At 36.5% G+C, this 27,839-nt stretch overlaps 1 protein-coding gene across 1 annotated transcript in view; it reads right to left on the bottom strand.

Moving 5' to 3' along the window:
• Nucleotides 1-27,839, bottom strand: part of FCHSD2 (FCH and double SH3 domains 2) — a 251,191-nt gene that overhangs the window by 19,250 nt on the left and 204,102 nt on the right. The window contains exons 11-13 of the mRNA XM_045555521.1: nt 25,612-25,728; nt 16,062-16,166; nt 8,005-8,166 (exon numbers count right to left, since the gene is read on the bottom strand). Coding sequence (XP_045411477.1) covers nt 8,005-8,166; nt 16,062-16,166; nt 25,612-25,728 — 384 coding nt within the window. The remainder of the gene's footprint in view (nt 1-8,004; nt 8,167-16,061; nt 16,167-25,611; nt 25,729-27,839) is intronic.

Below are 27,839 nucleotides of genomic sequence, written 5' to 3'. Positions count from 1 at the left end.
AAGCCAGGGATACAACTACCAAAAAGGATTAAAAAATAATCCTCAGAGCTCACACAAGTTTGAGAATAAAACCTCATAAGGCACAGAGCGTCAGGTAGAGTACTCAGAGGGTCAAGTAGGGACACCAAAGACTTGAACAACACTATCAACTACCTTGACTTAATTGACATTTATAGAACATAACCCCTAACAACAGCAGAATATACATTCTTTTCTTTTCAAGTACACATGGAAAATATACTGTATACTGAATCACAAAATAAGTCTCAATAAATTTAAAAGGATTCAAGTATGTTATCTGACCACAATGGAAATAAATTAGAAATCAATAATAGAAGATATCTGGAAAATCCCCAAATATTTGGAAACTCAGTAACATACTTCTAAATAACCCACCAGTCAAAGAAGTCAAAAAGCAAATTTGAAAATGTTTTGAACTGAATGAAAATAGCACAACATATTAGGATTTGTGGAATGGACCTAAAGCAATACTTACAGGGAAATGCTTGGCACCAAATGCCTATATTAGAAAAGAAGGAAAGTCTCAAATCAGTGACCAGCTTCTACCTTAAAAATTAGAAAAGAGCAAGTTAAATCCAAATTAAACAGAAGAAGGGAAATAATATAATCCTGAGCAGAAATTAATAAAATAGAAAACAAGAAAACAATAGGGAAAAATCAATGAAATAAAAAAACTGGTTCTTCATGGAGATCCATCTAATTGATAAACTTCTAGCAGAATGATCAGAAAAAAAGAGAGGAGACACAATCAATATTAGGAATGAGAGAGGATTCCTATGATGCCCTATGGATTCTCCAGATAATCAAAAGATAAAGGATCAAGGAATATAAGCAACTTTTATGCTAATAAATTTGGTAACTCAGATGGAATGTACAAATTCCTTTAAAGAGACAAATAACCAAAGTCCACTCGAGAATAACCTGAATAACCCTGTATCTACTAAAGAAATTGGTTTTTTATTTAAAAACTCCCATAAACAATACTCCATGACCAGAAAACTGGTCTGATGAATTCTACCAGTTACAGACGAAAAACAATTCCACACAATTCTATAAAAGGCTTGTAGAAAGCTGAAGAGGAGGGGATGCTTTTCAAATCATTCTTAGACAAGCATTATAACAAAACCAGACAAAAACATTACAAGACAATGAATAGAGATGAAAAAATGCTTATCAAAATTTTAGCAAATCAATTCCAATCAATATATAAAAAGGATACTATAATCATGACCCAAGTGGGGTTTACCAGGAATGCAAAGTTCGTTTACTATTTGAAAAATCATCAATTGCAACTTCATCATGTTAATAGATTATAAAAGAAGAACATCTGATAAGACCCAACATCCATTCCTATCAGCAAACAAAACAGAAATAGAAGAAAATTCTTCAATGTGATAAAGGGCATCTACAAAAACCCTACTGCTAACACCATACATAAAGGTGAAAGACTGAATGCTTTCTCCCCAAGTTCAGGAACAGGGCAAGGATGTCTGTCAACTCTCACCACTTCTATTCAGCATTTTACTGGAGATTCCAGTTGTTATAGTAAGGGGGGAAAAAAGCATCCAAATTGGAAAGGAAGAAGTGAAACTGTATTTGCAGGTTACATGATTGTATTAAAAAATCCTATGGAATCTACAAAAAAAGCTACTAGAACTAATAGTGAGTTTAGCAAGGTTGCAGGATACAAGATCAATATACAAAAATCAATTGTATTTTTCTACATTAGCAATGAACGATCAGAAATTGAAATTTAAAAATCATTTACAATAGTGTCAAAAATTATGAAATAGGGATAAGTCTGACAAAGGATGTGTAAGGTCTATATACTGAAAACTGCAAAACATTGGCCGGGTGAGGTGGCTCACGCCTGTAATCTTAGCACTCTGGGAGGCCAAGGCGGGAGGATTACTTGAGCTCAGGAGTTCAAGACCAGCCTGAGCAAGAGTGAGACCCTGTCTCTACTAAAAAGAGAAAGAAATTAGCCAAACAACTAAAAAAACAAATAGAAAAATTAGCCGGCATGGTGGTGTGTGCCTGTAGTCCCAGCTACCCGGGAGGCTGAGGCAGGAGGATCGCTTGAGCGAGTTTGAGGTTGCTGTGAGCTAGGCTGACGCCATGGCACTCTAGCCCGGGCAAGAGAATGAGACTCTGTCTCAAGCAAACAAACAAAAAACAAACAAACAAACAAACAAAAAACCCTGCAAAACATTGCTGAGGGAAATTAAAGTCCTAAATAAGTGGAGAAGTATTTTATGTTTATGGGTTGGAAGGATCAATATTGTTATGATGTCAATTGTCTTCAAATTGATCTATAGATTCAATGCAATCCTAATAAAAAAGCCTGGTAGGCTTTTTTGGTAGAAAACTGATTTAAAAATTCCCATGGAAATACAAAGAATACCCAAAACAACTTTGAGAAAGAAGAAGGTTGGAGGACTTACATTACCTGACTTCAAGACTTATAAAATTACCGTAATTATAGCAGTGTAGTACTGGCATCAAGCGAAATACATCAATGGAATAGAACATAAAGTTGAGAAATAGACTCACACATATATGATTAATTGACTTTTTGACAAAGATGCAAAGGCAATTTAGTGCAGATAGGAGAGTCTTCCCAAAAATGGACAAAATAAAGAGAGTTAAAAAAATGAAATTTGACTCATTATTTTTACCACATTCAAAGATTAGCTCATACTGGATCACAGATTTAAATGCAAAATCTAAAACTATAAAACTTTTAGAAGAAAACACAGGAGAAAATCTTTATGACCTTGTGTTGGGTAAAGATTTCTTAGCTACTGCACCAAAAGTGTGATCCACAAAAGACAAAAATTAATAAGTTGCATTTCATCAAAATTAAAAATTTGTGCTCTTTGAAAAACATTGTTAAGAAAATGAAACGATAAGATATAGACTGGGAGAAAATTATGTAAATCATATCTGATAAAGGATTTACACCCAGGGTATAAAAAGAAGTCTTAAAACAATAAAAACAGCCTAATAAAAAAATGGGTAAAAGATCCAAATTGATACTCATCAAAGAAGATATACAGATGTAAATAAACACATGAAAAGATGCTCAGCATTATTATGGAAATGCAAATTAAAACTAAAACGATACACTACTTCACACCTATTAGAATATCCAAAATTAAAAAGACTGACCATACTAAATATTGGCAAGGCTGTGGAACAACTGGAACACTAGTATCCTATTGATGGGACTACAAAATGGTACAACTACTTTGGAAAACAGTTCGTTTCTTAAAATGTTAAACATATAACCATTATATGACCCAGCCAAAGCATATATTCATAGTAGTTTTACTTGTAAAAGTCCGAGACAACTCAAATGTCCATCATCAGGTACATGAATAAACAAACTGTGGTACCCATACAATGGAATACTGCTCAGCAATTAAAATAAATGAACTACTGATACATGCAACAACATGGATGATCCTCAAAATAACACTGAGTGAAAGAAGCCAGACAAAAAAGAGTACATATTATACGAATCTGTTTATATAAAATTCTAGGAAATGCAAACTAATCTATTGACAAAAAGTGGTTGACTGAGGGACAGGAAGGACAGAATACAAAGGAGCATGAGGAAAACTTTTAGGGGAAATGGATATGTCCATTATCTTAATTGTGGCTATAATTTCACTGGCATATACAAATATCAAAATATATCAAATGTACATTTTGATATGTGCAATCTGTGGCACCTAGCAAAGGGTCTCATGAGGGCTCAATACATGCTTATTGAATTGAATTAGACTGATCCTACTGGGAATTTGTTTTTTTTTTTTTTTTTGAAACAGAGTCTCGCTCTGTTGCCCGGGCTAGAGTGAGTGCCGTGGCATCAGCCTAGCTCACGGCAACCTCAGACTCCTGGGCTCAAGCGATCCTACTGCCTCAGCCTCCCTAGTAGCTGGGACTACAGGCATGCGCCACCATGCCCGGCTAATTTTTTGTATATATATATATTTTAGTTGGCCAGATAATTTCTTTCTATTTTTAGTAGAGACGGGGTCTCACTCTTGCTCAGGCTGGTCTCGAACTCCTGACCTCGAGTGATCCACCCGCCTCGGCCTCCCAGAGCTAGGATTACAGGCGTGAGCCACCGCGCCCGGCCCCTACTGGGAATTTGAAATGACAATTTCACTAAAAGTATGGGCATTTTGAATATGGAGTTTAGTTTAATAAAAAGATCATTCATTGCCCATTTGGAAATACCATAAATATGAAAGCAACTGAAGATTTTTGCAAGCGCATTCTATTATTTTCAACAGTCTACATTTATTTCATTACAAAAATCCATTATTTCTTTTCTTTGAAATTAGCTCAACCTGACAAACAGATTTTCATATTTCAAAAACAAAGTCCATTGGACTGTAAATACTATGAGGCAGTACTGAGGCAGCTGGGAACCAAAATACCATCCAAAAAGTTAAAAATATTTAATCTGTTCCCCTTTCAGCCACATTACTCCACCTGGTCTTCATAATGAGTGGAGACAGAATTTATTTCTATGCAACTCTACAGATGTTCACACTTTTAGGGAGGCTGTACAATAAAGGAGACTGTCAGTTTGCCTTTGTATTACACAATGGTCGCAGGAAGTAGCTGAAAACAGGGAAATGATGTAAACATTGTCAGCTATAGTTTGAAAATCTAAGAAAAAAAGAATAGAAAGAATAAAAATAAATTAACCTTAAACAAAGGTCTATAGATCTCTGACCCTGTAATCACACTTCTGAGAATCTATATTAAAAAAATCCACAATATGGAAAAAAGAAATACATATAAAAATGTTTTATAGAATATTATTTAGAATAGTGAAAATCTGGAGGCAATATAAAGACTGAACCCATAAGGGAATACTAATAGTTAAGTGAATTAACGTACACCTTTCTTATGAAACACTATTATGGACATTAAAAGAATCATAAAGATCACCCAGCAATACGGAATGTTACATAAAAAATGCACAAAATTAACTTTATTATGATAAATATGTTTAAAAAGAATAGCAGAAAGAGGAATACATTATCAAAACATCATGTATACTGTAAATATATGTAATTTTTACTTGTCAATTTAAAAGTAAATAAATAAAAGAGGAAAGAAATACACCAAATTGCTAACTGTGCTGTTCTGAGGATGCAGCTATTGATCATTTTCTTCTCTCTTGTATTTTCTATTTTTTTGTAATCTAGTTATATAGCTTTTTCTATTGTAAAATTAATATAATTTCAAAAGTTGGGTTGTCACCTGAGTATGGGTTTTGAGTAAGAGAAGCAGGACAACAGGAGAAGGGAGGCTGAGTGACAGCAGGGGTCACTGGCAGCGACCCGACCACGGAAGCTGCACGCAGGCTCGGTTACTCATCAACTGAGTAACTACATTGGTAGACTGCGCTCCTTTTAGAGAAATGTTGCTACATTCTGGGATTCTTTCCTGTTTTTACTTCCCAGTCCTATATTCTGTACCACAGCATGATACAGAAGGCAAAGAGTTATTAATAATATTCAAGTAAGTATAGTTCCTTCTTCATTCTATAAGGTAAATAGACTTTATATTTAAAAAAATTTATCTTCAATAAGGTACTTTTCAGTTATAAAGTTAATGTCTAACAGTAGTATTAACCATGTTTTCCAGATGACTAATGCTTTTGTTGGCATCTATAATGGAAGAAATAATCAGGTCCCCAGAATGTGTATTCTGCTTCATGTTCCCCAGCCAGTTAGCTGTCAGTGTGAAGAGACAGAACCTTTTCTAAATTATTTCAGTGCTGTTATTTAAAAGCTGATTAAATAAATATTGGGTTAAGCTATTTTGTGCCTACATCTCCCTTTTATTTATATTGTTAGTAGTTCTTCCACAAAATTTAATCTCTCAGGTCAAAGACACAGGCTCCTTAAGACTGACTAAGGGGAGAAAAAAGTGGGATGTGATCACAAAATGCTCCCTTCACAAGGGATGTGACATGTCTCTAAAGTGGCTGTTATCTTCAGATAAGTCTCAAAAATACCCAATTTATTCAACACTTAATATATGCCAATGTAGTAAGTGTTGGCACATCTCCTTCATTCCCTTCCTTCATACTCAGAGGCCCTTCTTTAATTCCTGTTAAACTTCAAGGATTATCTCAAATGACAATTCCTTCATGAGGCAAACTTTCTTCCCTATTCTTCTAGCTGATACTGAGCTTTTCTGATAGCATTTCAAAGAATCATGAGATTCTGGAGTTGGAGGAGACCTTAGAGTCATCTAACCTAACTTACTCTCAGAAACCTGGGAAAAGTGATGTTTTTCAAGGAGTGCTGGAGTTAGAAGTAAGCAATTTCAAGTTTGCTACACGGTAGTCCAGTCATACATCACCTTGTATCTGTCTGCGCTCCCAGCTTCTGTGTTCATCTCCAATGTGCCCAGGAAGTACCCACAGTACCCACCGTCAGGGGATATGTGCCTGCTCAGTTGATTTGGTTAAAAAGGGTGCTACCCTAAGGAAAATTATGGGTTTGATTGGTTGGAAACAGTGTTGTTGTAGAAGCCAAAAGCAATTTTGTGCCTGGAATTTGCTGTCATCAAAAACTATACAACAGACCAATTTGAAGTAGATCAGAATCACGACCTTTAAAAGATGAAACAGGAAGAGATATTCCACGATATGGAGCAACTCTGTTCTAATGAAAGCACGGAAAGCTCTTCTAATCCCAAAGTCAAGCAGGTGATGTATGCTTTCCCCCCCAGCTGGATTATCATTAATAGTGAAATAAAAATAAACCTTCAATAGGTTGTTTTTCCTTAAAATATACACCCACATGCAATCCTTTTAAATGTGCAAGTGTGTTCCCATTAGAAAATCAGAATGCTATGTGAAAAAATTGACAAAACTTCCAGGAATGTTTCTAAACTTTGGCCAATTTCTCTAGCAAAGATGCCTTATATCTGAAGGGCACAAGCATTTTAAAGAGAAATTATGGATACAGTGGGAAGTTGGGAGATTAGAGTTTTAGCTTTTAGTTTGCCACTGTTCCACCCTCCACCCCCCCACCCATCTATCTGTTCATTTCTTCCTTCAACAAATATTTACTAAGTACCTACTATGTGCCAGGCGCTTTGCTGTGCAGAGCAGTGAACCAGGCATATATGGCAATTACATTCTAGAGAGGAAGACAGACAATAAATAAAAGAAAACAATAAAGAAGACAAGTTCAACCAGCCTGAGCAAGAGTGAGACCCCGTCTCTACTAAAAATAGAAAGAAATTATCTGGACAGTTAAAAATATATAGAAAAAATTAGCCGGGAATGGTGGCACATGCCTGTAGTCCCAGCTACTTGGGAGGCTGAGGCAGACGGATGCTTGAGCCCAGGAGTTTGAGGTTGCTGTGAGCTAGGCTGATGCCACAGCACTCTAGTCCAGGCAACAGAGTGAGACTGTGTCTCAAAAAAAAAAAAGAAGACAAGTTCAAACTGTAATAAATACCACTAAGGAAATAAAGAGGATAATAGAGTAATGGGTGGGGAGGTGGCAGCAGGAATTACTTTGGTCTAACCAGTCTTAACTAGTCTGGATGTTTATTTTCATTTACACTAGAGAAGACCTCTGAGAACTTCAGAAATACTAGATTAAGTTTTCTATTCCACTACTTCCAGGCAAGAAACATATATACTCCATGAATGGGATAATGAGTTTGGAAGATAGGCATTGATAACCCAATTAGTGACAAAACATTCTTTGCTGCTCATTAAAAAAAGCAACACACTAATTTTTTCCTGTCTCTTTCTTTTCTTGCAATAAGTTTAAATCAATTAGTGCCAGACTGAAGAAAAAAATCCCAAACCACTAGCAAACCATTATCTTTAAAAAAATTTTTTGACTATTGTTAAGTTTGGCTAAAGAGTCAAAGAACAGCATTTGTCAATGAAAGTCAATGTATCATATCCAAGAAAAGAAACTGTACCGAGTGTAAAGTGCCATTACTGGTCGCTACAGGAGGGCGGGCCCATCGCTCATTTTCTAGTTCTTCCATTACTTGGTTCATGGCACTCTTTAGCCACGTGTCCACAGAAACACCAATCTGCTTTAGCAGGTCCAGCCGGGCTTCAGCTTTCAACTTAATTATCTAAGAGAACCAAGAAAATGGTCAAAAATCAAGGCATTTTTTTTGCAAATTAATTGTTATTCCCGATTTATTAATTAGAACAATCTTGATATTCACCAGCAATTCTTCCTTGACTTAGATGCTAATTTTATACTTGAAGAGGGAAAGAGAGGAAGAAGGGGAGGAAGAGGGAAAAGAGAAAGAGAAAGAGAAAGAGAAAGAGAAAGAGAAAGAGAAAGAGAAAGAGAGAGAGAGAGAGAGAGAGAGAGAAAGAACATGAACACAAGAATGAGAATCAGGGCCTCCTGACAATGGCAAATATCATACTTGCATTTTGATAAGAGCACAATATTGATGGTACAGTAAATATAACTTAAAAGAGATTAATGTGCCATAAAGTCTGCTTTCTTTCTTGTTTTCAAGGCCATACCTCAGAATATCCTGAAATCCAGCATTTTCGGTAGCTTTCTAACTCATCTCCTGGACTTTTCTGCTCTATAATTCATCTTTTACAATCTATGAACGACCTCATCATATCAGTATTACCCCTAACTGCCTACTAAGTAAAGAATTAACATATTTTTAATTTGGAATACAATATCTTTCACCATTTGGCTGACTTACTTCCTTCTACTACTCCTTTCCACATACTCTATGCTCCCACACCACTGTCCTACTCACTGTTCCTCCAACACATCACGTGCTCTCATGCCTTTGTCATGCCAGTTCCACTGCGTACAAGGTCTTTTCATTCCTTTCTGATGCCTGGTGAACTCTTATCTTTCAAGGGTCAGTTCAAGTATTAATATTATCCTTGCTACAAAGATTTTCCTAAGTATTTCTCCTCCTTCCTGAGGCAGTTAATCACTCCTTTCTCTATGCTCCTAAAGCATTCCATTAACATATAGATCCAATTATAATGTGATAGGGATTAAATTATACTTAGCTGTTTAACTAAGAAAACCTTTTTGATATAACTGAGAGCTCCCTTATGACTTGAGCACCAATACTTAACACTATTCTCCTGTTATGTGTTCAGTAATCTTTTTTGAGTACCTACATAAAAGCAATTCTACTTTCCCAAGAAAAGATTTTACTTTGAACAGACTCTACCACTTCAGTTGAAATTAACCTTGAAAAGACTGCTTTCAATGATACTAAGTTATGAACTATTGTTTCTCTTTAATAATAATAATTTTTAATATTAAAGCAGTTCTCTTTAATATTCTAACATTCTTCAGCACAAGCTTAAAAAACTTCGCCTTTGACTTGGCCATCTTTTGTTGATTAACTTGTTTTTCGATTAACAGTAAAGTCTTTTTGCTTTTAAATTAAATTATGATGCAGCTGTCAAAAGTAATAGGGACTGAGAATAAAAAGTTCCTATTCTCCAAATTCAAGAAAGGGAATGTTGTCTGCTCTTTATCCCTCGTTCCATAAACCATAAGCAAGTATCCTTAGAACCAGTTTGAAACCTGTCCTGATCAAACATTAAGTGCTTTGCTCCAACAGATATGCCTCTGAAAGTCAGCCAATCAGTGACAGCTCCGTGCTTTGGAAAGGCAGTGAGCCCAGCCTTACTCCAATAATCATGCTTCTACTTCTGCTTCTGATAATCCTCCAATCTCTAAGTACCATGGCTAAAAGTGAGCCAATCCCCAAAACATTCCCGGTTTTGAAAACCTGCCAATCCCTATATCAGTTTTTGCTTTGTTGAAACAGAATGTGTTTTGTAAGTATCATTCTCTTTTGCTTAGCAAAGCAATTATTTCAGCTCCATTGTTTCACATATGATAGTGGTGGTCCCTTCCTTAACATTTAAGTTTCCACTGAATTAATTTTTAAGGCTCTCACTTGGTGGCTTTCTGTGGGACTCTCTCTTTTTTTTTTTTAAACACATACATTAATAAAGTTTATTGTTTTAAAACATGCTTTATGATTTTCTTTTTAATCTTGCTCCGTAACTTTAGAAACAAAAGGTCTACATCTAATGTCCATGGGTAATTTTAATTTTATCATTTTTGCCAAGTCTCAAAAGTAGTAATGAATAAAGCAGAGCCCTTACTGACATGAAGTTTACCTCTTGCTAATGAAAAGTCCATATATTTATTTGGGTGTTAGAGCAGTGTTTTTTGACACCCCAAGAACATTAACTGTAAGAGGGAAAGGTGACCAGACAGCAGGGTACTTAAAAACTTTTGGCTCTGGGTTGCATGTTTTTTAAAGCTTCTTGTCTTTTGTTGCTTGCAAATAAGATTTTCAAATTTTCTGCATTATAAGAGTTTCTGTCTTGGTATTTTCATGATAGGGGAAAAGAGTGGAGTGTTTGCAGGAAGGTGGGGGAGGGAGAATTATTCTCTCACTCAGCTGAGAGTGAGTTGCCTTTTGATCTTTTTCCTTGGCAGAACACAGCCACAGGAGCTACTGAATAGGTGATTTCTAACAAATTCGTACTTCTGGTTCATCTGAAGTGATTGCTGTACTTACCCTGGCTTCCAGGACTGTCTCCTGTCACCCTTCCTGGTTTATCTCCCATCTCACTGGCTAATTCTTCCCTGCCCACCTTTTACTGTGACAGTGTCCTGCATGACTCATATTCAGTTACTCTATGGCTTTAAAGATAGCCAATCAGAACTGACTCCCATTGGATGTCTTCACTCCTGACCTCCCTGCTGAGCACAGATGTTCCTCCACCCTGCCCTCCTGATTCCTGTCTCTGAACATGCCTAATACGTATCTCAAATGCAACATGTCCAGAGAAACTCTTTCTAAAATTTCAAAATATTAAGGGGGTACAAATGCTTTTGTTACATGGCTAGCTTTTGTAATGCTCGAGTCAGGGCTATTATTAGCGTGCCCATCACCTGAACAGTGTTCACTGTACCTGTTAGTTTGTCCCTGCCCTCCTCCCCGCTCTGTGGGACTCTTGGACAAACAAGTGCACTCACTGATCCCTTTGGTACACAGTTTTGATTACCTTCTGGATTCTCTGCTTGGGGAATTGGTATCAAAGACAAATCTGTGCTCTGACTTGCCTTACTGGAATTTCAAAGCTGAATTAATTTTGTTATCCTAGGATTTTTAATCATATAGATTTTTAGAAATTGAGATAAAATTCACATTATATAAAATTCACCATCTTAACCATTTTAAAGTGCACAAGTCAATGGGCTTGGGTATCATATAGATCTTTATATAACATAATCCGAGTTTTTAGCTTAGAGGTATACCATTTAGTAAATACTTTTGCAAAAATCTGTTTATTCTTTTAATAATTTCTCTTTCTTTGGTAAAAGCCTTATTGACATATAGCTCATATACCATACACTTCCCTCATTTCAAGCCTGCCATTCAGTGGTTTATACTATATTCATAGTACATGCAACCATCACTGCAAAAAATTTTAGAACATTTTATCACCTCCGAAAGAAACCCCATGCCATTGAGCTACTGCTCCCTTATGCCCCTGTTTCCTGCAGCCCCTGACAATGACTATTCTACTTTCTGTCTCTATAGATTTACTAATCTGGAAATTTCATATATATGAAATCATATAACATGTGGTCTTTTGTGACTAGCTTCTTTATCTTAGCATGTTTTCAAGATTTATCCATGCTCTAATATGTTTCATTATCTCATTCCTTTTAATGGTCAAATAACAATCTGTTGTGTGGATATACCACTTTTGTTTATTTGGTTGCCAATTTATAGACATTTAGGTTGTTTCTATTTTTTAGTTATCATGAATAATATTGCTATAAACATCTGTGTGCAAGTTCTGGTGTGGATATATGTTTCCATTTCTCTTGGGTATACACCTAGGACTGGCATTGCTGGGTCATAGAGTAACCCTAAGTTTAACCATCTGGGGAAATGCCCGACTGTTTTTCAAAGTGGTTATACCATTTGATCCCACCAGTAGGGTATGAGGGTTTCTCTACACCCTGGTAAAGACTGAAGGCCTGCCTTTTGATTCTAGCCATTGTAGTGGGTGTGAAGTGGTATCCCACTGTGGTTTTGCTTGCATTTTCTTGATGACTAATAATGTCAAGCATCTTTTCATGTGTTTATTGGTCATTTGTACATCTTCTCCGAGACAGGGTCTTGCTCTATCACCCAGGCTGGAGTGCAATATGTGATCATCCTTCACTCTTGCCTCAAACTCCTGGCCTCAAGCGATCCTCCCACCTCAGCCTCACAAAGCACTGGGATTACAGGTGTGAGCCATTGCACGCAGCTATTATAAGACTTGTTAGGTATTCTAGTAACAGGTCCCTTATTGGATATGTGATTTGCAAATATTTTTTCCCATTCTGTGTGTTCTTTTACTTTCTTGATAGTGTTCTTTGAAGCATGTAAGTTTTAAATGTTGATGAAGTCTAATTTACCAAGTTTTTCTTTTGTTGCTTGGGCTTTTGTTATCATATATAAGAAACTAATCAAAGGTCACAAAGATTTACCACTATGGTTTCTTGTAAGAGTTTTATACTAGCTTTAGCTGTTACATTTAGGTGTTCGTTTTGAGTTAATTTTTGTATGTGATGTGAGGTAGGGGTTGTTAAAATAATTAACTGGGAAGTCATTAGACTGAGGCAGCTCTAGCATCCTGGGTTCCTAAGTTACTAACTACGGACTTTCCACTGGAATGATGCAAATAAGCCTACTGTTCCACTTTAACCAATCAAATATTTTATTTGCTTTGCTTCCAAGTTCACCCTATAAAAGCCTTCCCCTTGTATTCCTTTGGCAGAACCCTAAACTGTTACTTTAGTAGGGAATCAATAATGGTAGATAAGGATATTTGCCATCTTTAGTATCTTAAAATAAAATACTCCAAAATAAAAAACATTTTTCTTATATGTACTAGGAACTATATTATTATACTATTTCATGAAATCCACAAAACAATTCTTACTAGATATCATAAACTCCATTTTATAGATGAGAAAAATGATTTAATCAAGGTCATACTGACTGTGGAAAATTGCTATATTAATGGTTCCCAAAGAATTATGCTTCTTGGTATTCATGTAGTCCCTTCCCACCTTGATTCTGGGCTTGTCCATTGATTTTCTTTGGCTAATGGGGCATTTGCCAATTTGACAGAAGCAGAGGCTCCTCGGTAAGTGCTACTGAGACTTGACTTTTTGGAATGTGCCACTACCATGTGAGGAAGCCAAGTTTCGACTCTTTGGGGATGAAAGGCCACACGGGGAAAAAGTCCAACCATCCTGGCTGAGCCCAGCTCTCCAGTTGACCTTTTGGCTGAATGCAGCAGCTTGAGTAACCTCAGGCAAAACCAGCAAAATAAATGCACAGTCAACATCCAGAATGGTGACAGACACTAAACCATTGTTGATTTTGCCATAATGTTTGGGGTGAGACATTGTGTTCTGAGAATTTTACTTTATATTTTTAGTTTTAAAGTAACAAACACCGTCTAGTTTAGCACATTCATGGAAATAATAAGTCATTCTGCCTAAATGAAGACTCTGTGCGACTGATACCTACTACTGCTACTACTGGGAATGGGAGGGGCATTTGGTGGAGTTAGAGTACCAGACAGTGACACCACGGATGGAGGCTGGAAATGGAAAATACAAGAAACGCCCTTCAGAAAACTTTTGAGACTTGTCTCAAAATAATTATTCCTGTTCCACCAAGGTCTGAAACTGGCTTCATCCAGAGCGTGGAGAAACAAACAGGAAAACCTTTTCTACCACAGGCCAATGTTTCTCACACTAGGCAAGGGCTTGCCAACCGTGCTTGGCCAGCACTGTAGGGTAGTGGTTTAGCCATTACTCTGAATTCAGAGGGGAAAATGGCTGTTCATTGCACACCCTGCCCTCATCGCTATGAGGCTGTAGATCAGACTGTACCAGCAATGAAGTGGAGGTGGGGTCGCTGGGGTTTCTCTAGACCAGACAGATGGCAAGCCTGTTCTGATTCCGATCGCTTCCATGGGGCTGTGCCAAAAACATGCTCATATTCCCTATGCTTGCCTGCGCTGCCTCTCTCCTTACCCCACAACCACTGAGGCATTTCCTCAAAAGCTCTAGAGTCCTGAAGGGGTGTTTGAAAATCACTAGTTTAGATTAACCCTCACCAATGCAAGAATTCCTTATATAGAGCCCTTTTTTTTTTCCTGTTTGTGATCATATATAGAGTCCTTGACTGATGCTTGTCCAGAATCTTCTCACATACTTATTAGTGATGCACTATGTCCCAAGGGTGCTTATTTTGTCGCTGGGAAGATGTGACTGTTAGAAAGTATTTGCCAATACCAAACTCACACCTGCCTCCTTCCTACCATCATCTTTTAATTCAATTTCTGCCTCTTGAGGTTGCAGGGCATAAATCTGTGCTATCTCCTTTTCTCTGACTAGTCAAATACAACCAATCTGCCAATACCAATCTTAAGTCTTCTCTTCTGTGTTACCTGCTCTGACAACTCCTCCCACGGTGATTTCTGTGTCCTCCAGTTTCCTTAACTACATAGACCACTCTGAATCCTGCTATGTGGTGACACCAGGGCTTGGCACTTAGGCTTTACTGCCTTAGTTATCTTCAGCATTCTTTATGCCTTCCTAATGTAACTGCACCAGACCAATCTGGTTCAACTTTTATATAACAAAGTTGTGAGTTGTTTTTCAGTTGCCATGGACCCCCAGGTTGAAGGTCATATAACCCAAGCATGACCAGATAAAGCAAGTATGCACACCCACAGGTGTAACTTAAGTGCTCAGACCCAGGAGCAGAGACTTAATTAAGAGGTGAACACTGCATGCCAGGATTCAGGATCAAATCAGAACAAGCCCTGGTGTCACCACATGGCAGGATCCAGTCACAGCACGCTTCCTGGCATCACCCCATCGCAAGATCCTACCAGATCACAGCTTGTTACCCTCTGACTATAAAACCAGCCTAACCCCCTTGTTCGAGGACACACTGCTTTGGGAACCATCCCCAGTGTGCTCTTTGCTTGTACCAAGTAATAAAACCCCCTTGCTATAACTCATTTTGCTGCTGGGTCTGTTGGCCTGATATCCACCAAGCAAATGAACACTTCTGTTTAGGAAGTAACACTAACAAGAACATAATCTCTTGAGACCTGGTCAGTCTCATTCTTTTTAAAATGTCTATCTTCTTATCCCTTCACCATTTTGCTGCTGAGTAGAAAAATGTGTATACACAGGTCCTCCATGAACTAGCCATAACCACAATGAGTTTACCTACTTTCTAACACATTTCCTTACAAAACTTCTCTAATCATATCCAACTACCAAACTATGCCCTGTGTCTTCCCCATTTGCTAATACTTTCTTGTTGCCCATCTCAACCTCCTCCCCTTTTGGGCAGGGAGTTATTAGCCCCGGGTACATGAATATTAGACATGCACAAAATGTACACTTTTTTGTGGGAGCTCTCATACAATCCTCAAAGGGTCCCATGACTCCAAAAACATGAAAATCCACTACTATAATTTTTTTTCCCTCTCTGCTTAACCAAACCTTCCCCATTCCTAAAAGTCCAGCTCACGCCCCTTAATCCAGGGAATCTTTCAGGGTAGATTTTCTAGGCTCCTGAAATTATATGTCAATTTCTCTCCCATTAATTTGATGAATTTATTACGTATTTTGCAAAAATTTTAAAATTAGTATCTTCATTGTGACTTAATTCTTTTGTTATTTAATGTTTCATGATTGTAAACTCTTCACAGTGTGTTCAGTGCCTTTTTGTTACAGGTACTACTGTCTATAGAGCAGGTAACTCAACAATACTACCGTGAACACAAATGAAGATGGTGAATCATCTTCATCATAATATGTGTGGAAACTCAGTTTTAAATGCGTATATCACGGCTGTGACATTGTTGTTAGAGCTGGGCAAAATGCCACAATTAGCTGCCGCCTTACCTCTGCTTTACGAATATTTTCTCTAGCTTCATCTATTTTCTGTTCCAGCTCTGCTCGGCTTTGTTCTGATACAGCAACTCCATGACATTCCAGATCATTTAAAACCTATTAAACAGGAAAATAATGATGAGTGTTTTCAATTTTTATCTTCTTTCCTTAAGTGACTAGAGTATTTGGATAATTCAAAAGGCTTTAGTGACTAGTAGCCATTATTCCTTTTTTTAAACCTTTAACTTTATTTATTTATTTAAAATTATCAAATAATTATAGACTCACTAGTTGCAAAACTAGTACAGAGAGTCCTTCCACCTGGCTTCCTCCAATGGTAACAACTTATATAACTACAGTCTAGTGTAAAAACTGAGAAACTGATACTGGTGCAATCCCTAGACCTTATTAGGGATGCACAAATTTTAACATGCATATCTTTAATTAAAAAAAAATTACGTGAATATAGAGTATTGCTGTAAAGCAAGAACTAATACAAAAATGACAAAAAGTCTCCATTATACTCTCACAATCTACCATGTTTCCTCCACCCCAAGATAATTACTGTCCTATCAATTTATATGCATCTTTCCAAACCATTTCTTATCTATTTCCATACATACTGGCACAAACAGAAAGCTTTGTTTAAAAAAAAATGAAATGAGAGATATAATCTGCTCAATGTGTCTAAGAAATCTTTTCCTGTTTTCTTTTTAATTAATCTACAGACTTAATAATTTAACAGTATCATATTTTATTTACTCTTACTCTCCTACTATTTAAAATTCCAAACTTCTCAACATTATAAATAGTACTGTACAACCTAGTCAATGACTCTTTGAATAGTCTATGAGAATATTTATTTAAATAAAAACACATAAGTGAAAATCATACATTTTAATTTTAATAGACATTGCTAAATAGTCCCAAAAAGTTGTACCTACTTTTCTACTAACAGTGTGTGAGAGTACGTTTCCCTCTATTTTACCAACGTTGGATATTGTCAATCTTTAAAACTATGCCAATATGATATCTTTTAAAAAGATCTCATTATTTTCATTTTTGTTAATGTCTTTGATTAACAGACAGCATGCTTCCATATATTGCTGGCCATCTGTATTTCTAATTCTATCAACTGGTAGCTTATAGCTTTTTATCCATTTTTATACTTTGCCTTCTTATTATTTAAATATATTTCTTTTTAAGTATTAGTCCTTTTTCTGTTATTGATGATACAAATATTTCCTCTCACTTTATTGCCTTTCTCTTTATGTTCTTTTGTGTGTTGCTTAAGAAGGTATTGGTAATATGTCAAAAATAGTCCATATTTTTTCAGTCTTTATTAATCTTGTATTTAGCACTTTGTCTTCAACTTTTCTGAAATTTATTTTGTTTATAGTGGAATCTAACTTAATATTTTTTCCCAAATACACACATAATTGCTCTAACACCATTTATTCAATCCTCTCTCTGAAGATTTGAAATGCCATTACCATGTTTTTTATTATGAAAAATTTCAAATATACTCAAAAGTAGAGAAAATAGTACAACAAACTCCCATATATTGACCACTGATTCAAAACGGGTCAAGATTTTTCCACATTTGCTTTACTATTCCTCTTTTCTTTCTTTACTAAACCGTTTTAAGACAAATTCCAGATTATCATATCATTTCACTTCTACATGCTTTAGTAACAGTCTTTAAACGTGAAAAATTTTTATATGACCATAATACCACTGTCAGATCTAACAATAATTTCTAATATGATGTTCCTCATGTAATTTCCCTGCATGCCTCAAAAATGGCCTTCCATGACTGGTTGGTTTGAATTAGTACCTAAATAAGTTCTTACACCTAATTTCCAAATATACACCAATAATTTTCTTTTTTATTATTTTATTGTTAACTTTTGTATCATATCACAGTTTTAATTACTATGGTTATTATTGTATGTTTCAGTATGTGAAAAGGCATGTAAATCTCTTTACTGTTCTTGGCTATTCTTATACATAAAAAAAAATTCCAGATATATTTTAGAACCATAGTGTCAAGTTGCTTTTAAAAATCTTATAAATTTCACTGGGATTACATTAAGATTACACATAAATTTAGTAAAAATCCACATTTTTTTGCATCTCTCCAATTACTCATGTCTCTTTTATACTCTGGTTTAAAAAGGTCTGTCTTCTTATAGGTCATAAGATTTCACTGGTTTATTCATGAGTATTTTATTGCTGTGGTGAATAATTTTTTTCCAGCTGCATTTGCAATTTACCAATGCTGGTTAATAGGAAACTAAACATTTAAAAAAAATGTAGCCTTATATCTACTCACCTTGCTGAACTCTAATGGACAGTTGGGCCTCTTATATTTTTAGGGGTACAGTATCATATCATCTATAAATAACTGACAGATGTACCTTTTCCTAATACTTAAATCCTTTATTTTTCTTTCACACATGCATTGACTAATCCTCTTAGGACACTTAAAAGCAGTGGTGATGATGGGTATTGTTTTCTTGTTTTATCATTTTAACAGGCAGACTGGCCCTGAAGATGTCCATACCCTAATTCCTGAACTGTGGATATGTCAGATGTAATCTGCAGATATATTAGGGTTATGGACCTTAAGATAGTAAGCTAATTCTTGATTATCTGAGTGATTATGAGAGGTATCATCTAATCACAGGACAACTAACAGGCAGAGAATTTTCTCTGACTGGACTGAAACATGAGATGTGCAGAAAGGAAATCAGAGATTCCAGGCACGAGAAGGATTCAGTGCACCACTGCTAGTTCTGAGATGTAGGAACCCATGCCAGGGAGAGCATCTTCCAGGAATTAAAGGTAGTCCCCACCTAACAGCTAGGAAAGAAACAGGGAACTCAGTCCTATAGGTACAAAGAACTGGATTCTGACAATGGCTTGAATGAGCATAGTAACAACCTTGATTTTGGCTGTGTTAGTTTGAGCAGTTGAGGCAGCCAAGCCCATCCAGACTTCTGACCTACAGAACTGTGAGATAAATTTTGTTGTTTTAAGCCACTATGTTTGTGGTAATTTGTTATGACAGCAATAGAAAACTATATGAAAGTATAACGTTTATTTTAAGTTTCAAGAAGATACCTGAATGTATCAAGAGTGAAAAAGTCAGAATCAGAAAGTCTCTATCCCATTGGCTGGATATTTTATTTTTTAATCATTAAGGGATACTGAATTTTTATCAAATGCCTTTTTGGGAACTATGAAAATAATTATAGAATTTTTCTTGTTTACTCTGTAAATGCAGCTTATTACATTGGTAAATTTTTTAAAGAAACAGGGTCTTGCTGTGTCACCCAGGTCGGAGTATAGCCTTGAACTCCTGGGCTTAAGCAATCCTCCTGCCTCAGCCTCCTGAGTAGCTGGGACTACAGGTGTAAGCCAGCAAGCCTGGCTAATTTTTCTTATTTTTTTTTAGAGATGAGATCTTGCTATGTTGCCCAGGCTGGTCTTGAACTCCTAGCCTCAAGCAATTCTCCTCCCTCGGCCTTCTAAAGTGCTGGGATTACAGGCGTGAGACACTGCGCCCAGCCTCCTATATTTAGCATTTTAAAAAGTTGGTAGGCTGGGCTCGGTGGCTCATGCCTGTAATCCTAGCACTCTGGGAGGCCAAGGCGGGTGGATGGCTCGAGGTCAGGAGTTTGAGACCAGCCTCAGCAAGAGTGAGACCCCGTCTCTACTAAAAAATAGAAAGAAATTATCTGGCCAACTAAAAATATATATAGCAAAAATTAGCCGGGCTTGGTGGTGCATGCCTGTAGTCCCAGCTACTCGGGAGGCTGAGGCAATAGGATTGCTTAAGCCCAGGAGTTTGAGGTTGCTGTGAGCTAGGCTGACGCCATGGCACTCACTCTAGCCTGGGCAACAGAGCGAGACTCTGTCTCAAAAAAAAAAAAAAAAAAAGGAAAAAGAAAAAAAAAAGTTGGTTACACCTTTGTCAAAAATTCTTAATTAATTGACTGTATTATGTGTGGGTCTATTTCTAGACCCTTTATTTTGTTCCATTCATCTATAAGTCTATCCTTATACCAATACCTCAACATCTTGATTACTGTAGTTTTATGTGTTGAAACCAGGTAGATTATGCCATTTAATTTTATCCTTCTTTTTCAAACTTGTTTTGGCTATTCTAGATTTTCATTTTCCATATATCTTTGAGAACCAACGTATCAATTTCTACAAAAACCCTACTAGGTGTATGACCTGGATTGCACTGACTATACGGATCAATTTGGAGATAACTAGTATTTTTTTAAATAGTGAAATTTCTATTCTATTGGTCTATGTGTGTCCTTATGCCAGTACCACACTGTCTTGATCACTCTAGTTTTATAATAAGTTTTGAAATCAGGAAGTATGAGTCCTCCAACCTTGTTCTTCTTTTTCAAGATTGTTTTGGCTATTCAGGGTTCATCAAAATTACATATGAATTTTAAGATGGGTTTTTCTATTTCTACAAAAAAAAGTGTTAGAATTTTGATAAGGATTGCATTGAATCTGTAGATCATTTTGGGTGTGATTATCATTTTAACAATATCTTCCATTCCATGAACAGGAAATGTCTTTCCATTTACTTATGTCTTCTTTAATTTCTTTCATGAATACTTGAGTTTTTAGTGTACAAGTCTTTTCCTCCTTGTCTAAATTTATTTCTAAGTATTTTTTTTTCTGGTGCTATTGTTAATGGGACTGTTTTCTTAATTTCCTTTTTGGATTGCTCATTGTGAGAGAATAGAAATGCAACTGCTTTTTGTGCATTGATTTTGTATCTTGCAATTTTGCTGAATTAGTATAATAGCTCCAATAATTTTATTCATTTTTTGGTGGCATCTTTAGGGCTTCACACATATAAGATCATGTCATCTATGAACAGAGATAGTTTTACTTCTTCCTTTCCAATTTAGATGTCTTTTCTATCTTTTTCTTGCCTAACTGCTCTGGCAGGACTTCCAGAACTATGTTGAATAGAAGTGGAGAAAGCAGTCATCCTTATCTTGTTCCTGATGTTACAGGAAATGTTTTCAGTCTTTTGCCACTGAGTATCAATGCTTTTTAAGAAATTGGTTATGATATGATTTTCTTTGTGTTTTACTTGCCTGGAGTTTGTTGAGCTCCTTGGATCTTGGTTTATAGTTTTTATTAAATTTGGACAGTTTTCAGATATCCTTTTTTTCAGAGATTTTTCTGTCTCTTTATTCTCTTTCTCAATCTCCCAATACAAGCATGCTAGATCACATATGTCCCATATAGGTCAATGATGCTCTGTTCATTTATTTTTTAGATTTTTAGAGATGGAGTCCCACTATGTTGCCCAGATTGGTCTTGAACTCCTGGCCTCAAATGATCCTCCTGCCTCAGCCTGCCAAGTAGGCTGGGATTACAGGCATGAGCTACCACGCCCAGCTCTCTGTTCATTTTTAAAAAGTATTTTATTTCTCTTTATGTTTCAGTTTGGAAAGTTTCTGCTGCTCAGCTTTCAAGCTCACTGTTCTTTCTTTTGCAGTGTCTAATCCATTGAATTTTTCATTTCAATATTATATTTTCATTTCTAAAAGTTCTACTCAGTTCTTTTGTACATTTTTTCTTTCTTCAATATATTCATTGTTTTTAATCTTTGAGCTTCTTTACTATTGTAAAGTCCTTAGCTGCTAATTCTATCATCACTGGCATTAATGAGTCTGTTTTAATTAATTTTTCTTTTGGTCATGCATTATATTTTCTTGCTTCTTTTAATATCTAGCAATTTTTATTTGATTTCTGACATTGTGAATGCTACAATGATGGATTTTTTTTTTTCTTCCTTTGAAAAAAAGTATATTTTTTTCTGGCAGAAAAGTTGCTTGTGGATTAGCTTTATCTTCTGGAAACCTGTTTTAAAGTTCTGTATGTTAGTTCTAAAATAGTCTTACTATAGGGCTAATCGAGCCCCATTGCTAATGTATGACCCTTCTGTAGTCTCCTGAGTGCCCCAGGTGCTCCACAAGTACAGTTGACCCTTGAACAACACGGGTTTGAACTATGTAGGTTCACTTATGTGCGATTTTTTTCAATAAAGTTACATGGAATGAGCCTGCCTCTCCTGCCTCCCATTCCATCTCCTCTACCTCTTACGCCTCTGCCACCCCTGAGACAGCAAAACCAAACTCTCTTCTTCTCTTCCTCAGTCTACTTGGACGACAAGGATTAAGATCTTTATGATGATCCACTTAATGAATATACTTTTTCTTCCTTATGATTTTATTAACATTTTCTTTTCTCTAGCTTACTTCATTGTAAGAATATAGTATATAATACATATAACATACAAAATATGTGTTAATTGACTGTGCTATCAGTAAGGCTAGTCAACAGTAGGCTATTAGTAGTTAAGTTTTGTGGGAGTCAGAAGTTGTATGTGGATTTTTGACTGTGTGTGGGGTTGGTGTCCCTAAATGTGTTGTTCAAGAGTCAACTGTAGTCTCAATTTTGTCTGGTCAGAAGTTGAATGTCTTCCAACTCTATGTAACCCTGGGAATTACCCAGCTTATATCTCCATTGTCATTCTTTGCCCAGTCTTATGGAGTTAATCCTATGCAAGCATGGTTTAGTATTCAGCAACAGATTGAAGGGGAAACCATGTAGAATTCTGAAACTCTTTCTCTGCATTTCCCTGCTGTCTGGTACTCTGCCCTGAAAATTCATGCCCCTTCAGGCTCTCTGAACTCTGTTATCTCAACTCAGTGAGTCTGTGGTGCTCTGCTTGTGTTCTCCCTCCCTGCATTGCACTGTAGAAAGGGCCTCCAGGCAGAAAACCTGGGAGGTCTTGGGCTAACTTCATTTGTTCCCTTTCTCTCAGGCATCATACTCCTGCTATTGCTTGTTGTCCAATGTCTGAAAACATTTGTTTCATATACTTGGATCAGTTTTATAGTTGTTTATACAGGAGGGCAAGGGTGACCTGTTAATTTAGCAAGGCCAGAAGAAGAATTAGCTTTAGTGTTTAAAAAAATCATGGCCAGGCACGGTGGCTCACGCCTGTAATCCTAGCACCTGGGAGACTGAGGCAGGTGGATCGTTTGAGCTCAGGAGTTCGAGACCAGCCTGAGCAAGAGCGAGACCCCCGTCTCTACTAAAAATAGAAAGAAATTATATGGATAGCTAAAAATAATATATATAGAAAAATTAGCTGGGCATGGTGGCACATGCCTGTAGTCCCAGCTACCCAGGAGGCTGAGGCAGGAGGATTGCTTGAGCCCAGGAGTTTGAGGTTGCTGTGAGCTAGGCTGATGCCACAGCATTCTAGCCCAGGCAACAGAGTGAGACTCTGTCTAAAAAAAAAAAAAAAAAAAAAAAAAAATTCTTCATTTTGTTGCTTAAAATATACCTTACTAGATTAAAACCTATCATAGGTCATACTATAAAAGCGGGGAAAGTTGTTGAAATTTTCTGTCTCTACTTCCCAAAAGAAAGACACAATATGCTTGACAACAGAGTGAGGAAGCAGATTTATTTATTTATTTATTTTTATTTCAGCTCTTCATGGGGGTACAAAAGCTCAGGTTATATACATTGTCCATGTCCCGCCCATCCCCCTGAGTCAGAGCCTCAAGCGTGTCCATTCTCCAGACAGTGCACCTGGCACTCACCATGTAGTCATATGTTTACTTTCAAATATAGCCAAGTATTCTAGTGGAAGAAAATCTTTTTCTGTGCCTTATATTTTGAGGTATAAAGCTGCAATAACTAATTTTACCACTATTTATCTTATGTGTGGGAGGACAGATAAGTTGTTCACAAATTCTTTGACTAAGATAAATATATTTGAGGAACTGTACCCAACAAGCCTCAAATCTGATTTAAATGATGAGCTGAAGCCTGATGCCAGGGGGATTTTGGGTGAAGAAAAGAAGTGAGTATATTTTGCATGCGAGAAGGATGTGAATAGTTATGGCCAAAGGTAGACTGTGACAGACTGTGATTTTTTAAAAAATAGCTATTATGATATTTCCCATTCCACATGTTTTTCCAGAACTTTGCTACTTCCCCACCATGAAGTGGAATGTCTGTCCTCTCTCTCTGAAACTTGGATAGGCCTTTATGACTGCTTCAATTAGTAAAAATATGACACAAGTAACACCATGTTATTTCTGAGGCTAGGTCAGAAGGATGATACATCTTCTATTTGTCTAACTGTTGGGACTCACCCTTTTGGGGCCCTGTGCTACAATTTAGGAAGTATAGCTAACCTGAAGCTGCCATGTTGGAGAGACCGTGTAGGGAGACCAGAGAGAGAGAGGCGCAGGAGGAGCCCCAGCTGCTCCAGTTCCCAGTTGTTCAAATCTTTCCAGCCTAGGCATCAGATATTTCAGTGGGGAAGCCTGTGAAATGACACCAGGACCAGCTACTATCTGATTACAAGCACGTGAGAGACCCCATATGAAAACTGCCAAGCTGAGACCACCTAATACTCAGAGTAGTGAGAGATAATAAAAAAAATGCTCTTGTTTTATGCCATTAAATTTGAGGTGGTTTGTTATGCAACATTAGATAAATGGGCCATTGAATCTGAGATGCTGTGAGATAGTGAAAAGACATCAAAGCAGGCAAGAGGCCACATGGATACACAGTAACGAGGCCCAAGTTGGAGATATTAATTTATGATTTGCTGATAAGTGGAACCATGGAGGTGGATGAGACTGCCTATAGTGAGGGTAAAGAGTAAGAAAAGAAGACAGCCTAGTACAGAAATCTAAGGAATTTAAATATTTGTAGGATGGACAAGTAGGAATCTATAGAAAAATCTAGGAATGGCCAGAGAGGCAGAAAGAAAGCCAGGACAATGTTGAGTCATGGAAGACTAGAGAAGAGAATGTTTTTAAGGCAAAGGAGCTGTCAGTTGTGATGAAACTATGAAAAGTTAAGAAAAATGAGAAATCAAAGTGTCCATTTTGGAGCTAGCAACATAGACATCTTTGGTGATTTTGGTAAGTTTAGTGACAGAGAAAACTAAAATGTAATAGGCTAAAAAATAAGTGGGAGGTGAACATATACAGATAAGTATAGACAATTCTTCTAAGAAGTTGATGTAAAGGCAAATAAAGAGGAAGATATAGGTATAAATAAATGAAATTGAGAAAAAATGTACTAAACTTAAAATAATTTCTTTGTGCTTAGAGTTTAGTCTTGAAGATCTATTTTCATGGAACCTACAATTGTGTCTTCAAAAATCTTGTCCTGGCAGATGAAAACCTACATTAAGTTAACATATGTATGTCTCTTCCCCTTCCCAAAAGACTAAAACACACTGTCACTGGCCTTCTTAGACAATTCTATGGCAAACAAGTGAATTAGTGTATTGCTGCTAGAGAGCTTAAAGAATTTCCAAGATAAGCAGATAACTGAGAACATACTGCTGACTGTGTTGAAAAAGTACAGAAAAAACATATATGGGATATTTTTCATATGAATGAAGCTCAACTCCTTAAGTTGGCTTGACATTTGGCTTAAGGTGAATGTAGCCAGGATTCTCAATTACACTTACCCGTTGTTGGTGAACAATGTTTTTGTGCTCACGCGCCACACGGGTGGCCCATTTCCGAGCTTCCTTATTGAGACTGTGCTCCTCTGTGGTCCCAGTTTCTGATTCTAATTGCCGGCTCTATAACACAGGAGAGAACAGAGAGAAAAGTATTGCTATCCTGATTGCAACCACCAACACTTTGCAGTTGGACCAGAAGGGCCTTCACTTAATCAGCACTCGAAACACGAGGCATGCTCCACTACGGTCAGAAGCAATGTCTCGTGTCACAGAGAGTCAGCAGAAGACTAAGAAGACAGTATGAAACCATAAATGAACACAGGCTTCTTGTCTTAACATTGCTGAACATGAAAGCTTCATCTCTAATACTGTGGACTGATCTTTGGGTGTAAAGGAAACTATGATAAGAAAAGAAGAAAAAAGTATTCATGCCAATCTACTATATGATGCTAACATCACTGCACAGATAAAAATGAAAACAACAATGTGATTAAAGAATTATTGAATAGAAGTGAACAGAACAAAACAATATATTAACAGCAACACAATCCTCCCCTTGTCTCCCATCCCAAAATGCTGGGTTTCATTTAGTTAGAGGTACATCACCAACTTTCCACCAAACCTCAAACTAGTTTTTGCCCTAGTTTGTCTGGGATTTAATGTCCTCATATAAAAGATAAGGGTGCTAGATCAAATGAGCATTAAGGGTCTCTTCTAGCTCTAAAATGCTATGATTCTGTTTCACAAAGAACAAATTGTAAAATCTAAATAAATTGTAGTAATAGTTAACCCCTAATTTGTGCAAGGAACTACGGAAAGTGCTTCACATAACTTCTATAACAACCTTATGATGTGAGTCACACACCATTTTATGGAAAAGGAAACCAAGGCCCAGAGAGGTTAAGAAATTTTTCCAGTGTCTCCCAGATATTGTGTTAAACATCAATTAAACAAGTCTGATTCTAGAATCAGGGCTATTAACCACTAACTTATTTTAATTCTCTCTAAACTCTCAAGAGCCTATGAAAAACAAACTTTATCAAAATTAATCAGGAAAGAAAATTTCTTAAATATGAATTATCCAAAGAAGATTTTTAATATAAAAAGCAAAATTTTAAAATGAAAAGAATTTTAGAAATTCTTTTGCTAGGTCACATAGCTCAAATTTGATGATATAAGCAGAATTTGCTAAACTAGATTTAAAAATTAATATTTTTGTTGAGGGACTGTGATGAGGTACGGTTGAAAAATTTTTGCTCTATGCAGACATTTCTGCGAAAGCTAGATTATATAATAATGACAAATGAACTAAAATAGAGCAAAATAATCAAATTTCTAATCTAACCAACTTCTAATTAATTCTTTGGGTTATTACAAATCTGGGAATCAACTTTATTATTATATTTTGCTTTGCAAATGGATTTGGGTGTTCAAATTTATATCGGTTTTCAGAAGCTGGGGACATTAAAACGTTAAACCCTGAATGCAGATGTAAATGAAATGTACAATAGCCAGAGGAATCTGATGTATAAACGTAGAAAGATATACTCTGAAGAGTCTAGGAATAGGCTTTTGAGTCAGATAGGCTTAGTTTTGAATCCACTCTATGCCATTTACGAGCTTTATGATCTTGGGTATGTTATTATGACTCTTAGCTAAATCTGAAAATGGTGAATATGCCACCTATCATATTTAAAACATTCTGGTATAGTATCTACATATATTAAGTATCCAATAATAGTAATTAATAATGTTAAAGACCCAGTTGAAAATTACCTGAAACAAAAATTTTCTCATTACTGTTCATGAAAAATTCAGATAATTACTAGGTTCTTGAGAGCCTAAAGAAACCAAAAACAAGACTGAAGATACACTGAAAGATTAAGGCAGACCTCAAAAAAAAAATTTGTGGGGAGTGGACAGACAAGAAAGAAGGCAACTGATGAAGAAATTTAATTTTATTACAGAGCAGCTTTTCAGGAATAAGTAATTGGGTTTAAATGTGTGCTGGCACACAGGCCATAAGCCACTTGCCACACAGAATCTGTACCTTTTTATTGACTATTCACTGTGCTTAAGAGCTGGGTAAGTTAAGACAGGGATTTCCCCCCATTCTCTATGGGTTTACTATTACTTAGACAGGAGTGTCCAATGATCAGGACAGATAAATGCCACTAATTAAAAGATGTGATTTTGAGATCCTCTGGGTGGGGAATGACACGTAATTAAAA

Source organism: Lemur catta, chromosome 7 (assembly GCF_020740605.2).
Source record: "Lemur catta isolate mLemCat1 chromosome 7, mLemCat1.pri, whole genome shotgun sequence".
NCBI classification, from domain to species: domain Eukaryota; kingdom Metazoa; phylum Chordata; class Mammalia; order Primates; family Lemuridae; genus Lemur; species Lemur catta.
Note: the sequence above shows the minus strand (reverse complement) of the source record. Positions and strands in the feature narration are given on the sequence as shown.